The following is a 6,299-nucleotide window of genomic DNA, read 5'->3' as shown; positions in this document are numbered from 1 at the left end:
CGTGGCGAGGGAAGAAGTTCTATTAAATCAAAGAGCAGCCGTTGCCCAACCTGTGCTCTGGGGGGAATATATATTGAGGCAATACAAAGCTCTTTACCTTGTATTGTCATTTGACATGCGACAACTTCGATGCCTGGAATCGAGGGGAGGTTAATACGATAGAAAGAATAGCACTTTTTAATCCCTAAAAGTACTCCTCCATATGGGGTGTCTCGATCAAGGCGAATAATATTAAAATCATGGAAGTTGAGATCAATATTTGAAGTAAGCCAAGTTTCACAAAGGGAAAATGCATCGCATTTGTTTTTATTTATCAAAACTTTAAACGAATCAATTTTTGGTAAAATACTTCTACAATTCCACTGTAAGACAGAGATAGAATCCTTCATATACGCAGTTGAATTAGGCATCGAAGGATACAATCGCTGCAAGGAGAGGCCATTGGGCAGTCAACTGCTTCAAAAATGATCTAACTGTTGGGAGGAATGCTGTAAGAAAAATTTTAATTGGATCGGGTACATTGAAAGTTTCAAAAATCCAGTCCACAATGTCAGAAAATTTCACTAATCCAGAGTTTGTTTCATCAACTGGGAGTGTAAAAGGAGCAACTGGGGTTTTAGATGTTCCTGGCAGTGCTGGGAACTCCTTCTGGGACTTTAAATTTGCCAGCCCAGGAGGAGTTTGCTTCGGTTTTTCCGCAGCACTGTTTGGTTTGTTTGTAACCTTCATTTCACTTTGAGAAATCTTAGGACCTTTTCTGGGAAGTTTAGGAGAGGAAACACTTTTCCTCTTTCTAGACTCCCCAGGATTGGCGTAAGATGCTCCCGCTGGTGAATCGTCAGAATCGGTTTCCTCAGAGGGCAACAGATCGAAGGGGTTCGAAGTAACGGGAGAAGTGGTAACGGTCTTCTTCAGCATGTCAGCGTAGGAACGCTTTGAACGCTCTTTGAGAGACCGTTTTATTTTATCCCTGCGCTGCATGTACACCGCACATGTCGAGAGCTCATGCAGATTTTCTCCGCAGTGAATACACTTTTCAGCGTTAACACTGCAAGAATCTTCCGCATGAGACTCCCCACACTTGCCACAACGTGCCTTATTGCAGCAGTAGGCGGCTGTATGGCCTAACTGCTTGCAATTCAGGCAGTTCATGACGCGGGGCACGTAGAGCCTCACAGGGAGACGAACCCGGTGGATCGAGACGTGGCTTGGTAGTGCAGACCCGGCGAACGTAACTCGAAACGAGTCTGACGGAGTGTATACTGTTTTGCCACCGATGATCGATGCTGACCGCAATTGCTTGCAGTCGAGCACCTTTACTTCGGGACACGTTTTGTTCTTAAAGCACCCTTTGGCACTTTGCAGTATACACTCGACGGACAGACTCGAATCGGTTATGACACCGTCGATCTCCACGTCTCGTGCGGGTATGTAAACGCGATACTCGCGTGTGAAGAGCTCAGAGCAAGCTATATCGTTGGCCTCTTTCAGGTTACCGACCACGACACGGAGCTTGTTAGGCCGGACCTTGGAAATTTCGGTCACGCCCTTGTACTCCTTCGTCAGGTCTTTAGAAATCTGCAAGAGGTTCAACTTTTTCGATTTCAATAAACAGTATAGCTGCCCTGGGCTCCGTCTGGGTAAAGCCTGGGGCGAGGGGGGACTGAAGAATGAACAGGGGAGGGGGTAACAGAAGGGTCAGGGTCAGAGGGGTTCGGGGATGGTGGCGCGGGAGGCGAGGGATCTACATCCATCGCGCTATTTTTAGCGCACTAGCGCTGACAAGAACACGTACCTTTTTATTTCTCCCTTCCAGTAAGGTTGGTTGTCCGATCGTTCGAAGTAGCAGCCGTTACAGCCAGCAGCACCAATACAGCAGCACCAAACAGCCACCAGCAGCGAGCCAGGTGTGAGATCACTCCACACAGCGATACGACTCGCTGACACTGATGGCTTCTTCTTTTTCCTCGTTTGTGTCTCGTCCACTGCTGTAGCACAATCCAGCCAGCAGCCAAATCGGCTTACGCACCAGCTGGCAGTCACGATGCGAAACAGTTGCACAAAGGAACGACCTTGAACCCGGATTTATTTCACTCGACCAGGCAAACAATGCCAACACTTGTTCACACGTCTTTTGTTTTATACTCTATCGGACCGATCACCAAACACGTCCAGTACTGATGCGTGTTCGGCACAGAATGACTTGTACAGCTTAGTCAATGTTTCTCTATCGCCACCCCAGTTTTTTGTTTGCTATGCATTTCAGGAACTGTAAACGATGCAAACAGGCTGGTCTAACTTCTTCGATGTGCTGTTTGAATTGTAAATTATGGTCGAATGTCACTCCAAGACATTCATGTGTTTTTTTCAAAAAAATCACTGAGTTTCCCAGGGTGAGTAAGCTGGAAATTTTTCTTGCCTGTATGTTTTTGAAAATCACTGTGGCACATTTACTAGGAGAATTTGTAAACCCTGTTTTAGCCTCCCATTCACTTATTGAATCCAACGCTTCTTGGAGTTTTTCCGCCAGTTCTTCTGAACTGCATCCTTCGGCGAGAAGGACAACATCATCAGCGTATATCAAGCAAGTGACGTTGTTAGGTAGAAATTGAATTGAAGTATCGATAGCTACCAGACATAGGGTTACGCTGAGGACTGATCCCTGGCATAGTCCTGTCTCCATTCGCTTTCTCTCAGAAAACACGCCATTTGCTACCACTCTAAACGTTCTTTCTCGCAAAGATTGCTCAATAAATTGAAGCATTCGACCACCTATGTTCCAGCTACTAAGTCTACCCAGAATAAGTCTTCTCCAAGTCGTGTCGTAGGCCTTCGAGATGTCTAAAAAACTGCTTGTGCATATTTACCCTTATGTAAAGCTTCGCGTACTACCTTCTCCATTGTAACCAGGTGGTCTGTAGTAGATCGCCCTTTTCTGAACGCATACTGGTGCTGATCAAGTAGCTTTTTTGTTTCGAGAATGTACATTAAACGGTTATTCAGCATTCTTTCGAAAACTTTTCCCATACAGCTGTTAAGGTAAATTGGTCTGTAGTTTTGTGGATTTGTGCGTTCTCCTTTATTCTTGAAAATTGGAACAACTATCGATTTAGTCCAGCTTTCCTTAACTGGTGTTCCGATGTTAAACTTTCGCCAAGACATCTGCTTTGCTTCTGTCACTACATTACGAGCTCTGCTTCGAGTTTCTTTAAAGGACTCGGCTAAAAGTGCTTTATCTTTGTGGGTATTCGGTATTGAGTTGAGCTTTCTCAACGCCTTTCTTCTCGCCTTTATAACCGCCTTTATTGAATCGTTCCACCAGGGTACTGATTTTCGTCCGGTATAAGTCGTCGATTTCGGTATTGAGATTTCTGCTGCTTTAAGCATTTTGCTAGTGATTGCTTCAATCTGTTCTTCTGCGTTATCTTTTTGCGGGATGTTTAGAATGCTTTCATACTGTCGCCAATCGGCCTCTTCTATTTTCCATTTTGTCCGATATGACACCGGCCTGATGGATCCAGGGAACGTTAGAAACACAGGGACATGATCGCTGCCATGAGTATCTTCTGCTGCATAAAAGTCAATCTGCCCTGCCAGTTCATTTGAACAGCAATCCAAATCAATACAAGATCCTCTACCGGTAGAGTGACTAATGAATGTTGGTTCTCCGCTATTTAGTTAGCACGACAAGGTTATGCTCATTAAACACTTCTTCTATATCGCAGCCTCTGGGTGAGGTGCACTCCGAGCCCCAAAAGGGGTGGTGCGCATTCATGTCTCCCACGAGTAGAAGGGGGTGGGAAATTTCGGTAATAAGGGAGCCTATTTCATTTTTATTAATCGAATCTTCAGGTGGCAGATACATATTTAAAACAGTGATGTTAAGTGGGGGACCTACCTTGATGGCTATAGCTTCTAGCAGTGAATCTGTTTCCACCTCTTCACTGTCAACCCCCCTTTAACGGCGACGATAACTCCTCCTGCAGCTCGCATACCGCTTTGTCGCGGCCGGTGATATACCTTATATCCGGTGATGGTCAGTGGTTTACTCGAGGGACACATGGTTTCTTGAAGACAAATGATTACTGGTTTTTTATCGAGAATGACTAAATCTAGTTCAGGCATTCCTGTCCGGAAACCTTGGATATTCCAAGATACCAGGGTTGGCGGTTGCGCGTTTGAATATGAAGTGGGTGTGTTATGCATTTTGGTCATTCGGTCCATTCTCAGCATCGGTTCTGTTCCTGGTTTCCGGCGTTGGTTTCTTTCTTGTTCGTCCGCGAGTTTTCTTGGTTGCTTCGGGATCAGGTTTGTCATTGTCCATCTCTTTACTTACAGTCTTCTGGGTTGCAGGTGTTTCATCATCGCTGGTTTTTCCGTCACGTTTCGTTCTGGGGGAGCTAGGTGGGCTGCTACCGTTTAATTTAGTTGGAATTTGGCTGCTGTTGATCTCAGATGACGTCGAAGCTTTTGTATTTGTAGTAGATCCTTCTGCCTTGGCAACTTGACCACAGGTGCATTTACACGTACAGGTCTTCTCTGTTCCGATCAATCTGCTTGCGTAGGTTTGCTCCGTTTGCTTACGTCAGCGGTTCTCAACCTGGGGTACGCGTACCCCTGGGGGTACTCGAAAGCCTTCAGGGGGTACGCGGAAGAAAAATCACTAATGGCGGACAAAGCAGTTTTTCTCTACAATACTCCATTTGTTGTTCTATCTTGCTCTTAACGTGAATCGGGACGAAAGCCAACCATGGGATGCCCGATGGCTTCGTTTTGCATACTACCGAATTTTTGGAATGCGTCATAAAATATCGTTAATTTTTCAACTAATCTAATTCAATCACTTTGCACTTGTGGTTTTACCGTGTTAGTTTTCAACAAATACCGGTACGAAGCAGTCGTGTAACCACTCAAACTAAGTATTCTATTCTCTTAACACTAATAAACATCGCGATCATAACTAATTTACACGAATAATTGATCGAAATGGTCTGAAACTTGCCTATAAGTTGTAGCTTCTCGAAAAATCCCGGTTTCCGCTCTTTTCTAGTTTCAAGTCAATTGCGTGTGTCAAGTTGTGCGCCAGTGTTGTCAGCATTATCAGCAGCAGGCTGCGCTAGCATATAAAAATGTTCAAAATGATGATTCTGTTGAATTTTATGGCAACAAAAAAATAAAAAATTGATAACCATGTACTGTTAACTATGATAAAATAATTATATTCCGTCCCGTTCCTCCTAAAACATGACTGTAGCAATCAAATAAACCATAGTTTTATTTGAAACTCGAACTAGACTACCACAACATGATCAACCACTACTCTGCGAAAACATTCCAAGCCAGGGGGTACAGTAGATATGACATATATCGCCAAGGGGTACGCTGACAAAAAAGGTTGAGAACCGCTGGCTTACGTGATTCAACATCTTCCTGGCCTCTGCAAAACTAATTTCCTGATCAATTTTCGTACGAATAATATCCATTTCCGTGTTCCAGACGTCACATTTCGGGTTGTTAGCTGGGTGATTTCCATTACAGTTGACGCATTTTGATGATTTCGAACTCTCTTCGCCGTGATATTCTTCCGAACAGTTAACACATGTTTTTTCTCTTCGACAGTCACGAGCAAGATGGCCGATCCTCCAACACTGAAAACAACGCACAGGTCGTGGATAGTATGGGCGAGCTGGTACACTGAGGAATCCTACTTTGACTCGTTCTGGTCGTATTGTTGAAGAGATTGTCAGTATGAAGCAAGGGGTTTTGATAAGTTGACCGTTTGCTTTTCGCTTTATTTGCTGCACGTGAGTCACTTTTTGCCCATTGAGCTCTTGCAAAATTTCCTTCTCGTCGATATTATTTAGATCGTGACACGTGATCACTACCTTGCATGTATTCAACGTGGCGTGTTCGGATATGGTTATGTTCAATCCATCAATAAGTGAGGTTAGTTTCTTAAGTTGGTTCGCTTGCTTTTCGTTGTGTGTCTGGATTAATATTTTTCCTTCTCGAATACGTTTCACGCTGGCCACGTCCCCACAGCAGTTTTTGATCGCTTTATCGATCAAAAATGGTGAAACTCCTTCCAGCGTCTCACCTTCGTCCGAGCGCGTAAGAAGAAGGTAACGTCCATCCTGTCGTTGCGAGATTAAACCCAACGCGGGGAAACCCCTGCCTCCAGGAGCTGGTCCGTCGCTGCTGTCGCCGCCGGGCGGCATCATGCCAACACCGATAACTAGTCTGGGCAGTTCTTATTTCTTCTCTTGACGATACTGAGTTCCGGATCACTTTAATTGTCT

At 44.7% G+C, this 6,299-nt stretch overlaps 1 protein-coding gene across 1 annotated transcript; it reads right to left on the bottom strand.

Moving 5' to 3' along the window:
* Positions 1-4,198: 4,198 nt before the first annotated feature.
* On the bottom strand, positions 4,199-6,218 carry LOC129717148 (uncharacterized). Its single transcript, XM_055666993.1, has 2 exons — positions 5,471-6,218; positions 4,199-4,539 (listed from the first exon to the last, which is right to left on the bottom strand). The coding sequence occupies exons 1-2, from the start codon at positions 6,216-6,218 to the stop codon at positions 4,199-4,201; spliced, it is 1,089 nt and encodes a 362-aa protein (XP_055522968.1).
* Between the last annotated feature and the right edge of the window lie 81 nt (positions 6,219-6,299).

Source organism: Wyeomyia smithii, chromosome 1 (genome assembly GCF_029784165.1).
Source record: "Wyeomyia smithii strain HCP4-BCI-WySm-NY-G18 chromosome 1, ASM2978416v1, whole genome shotgun sequence".
NCBI lineage: Eukaryota > Metazoa > Arthropoda > Insecta > Diptera > Culicidae > Wyeomyia > Wyeomyia smithii.
This window is presented reverse-complemented; position numbering and strand designations above follow the sequence as displayed.

Coding starts and splice junctions, on each gene's coding strand:
- LOC129717148 (XM_055666993.1), bottom strand. CDS start 6,218: ATGCCGCCCGGCGGCGACAGCAGCGACGGACCAGCTCCTGGAGGCAGG. Junction 4,540..5,470: donor CACGGAAATGGATATTATTC/GTACGAAAATTG, acceptor TGATCGGAACAG/AGAAGACCTGTACGTGTAAA.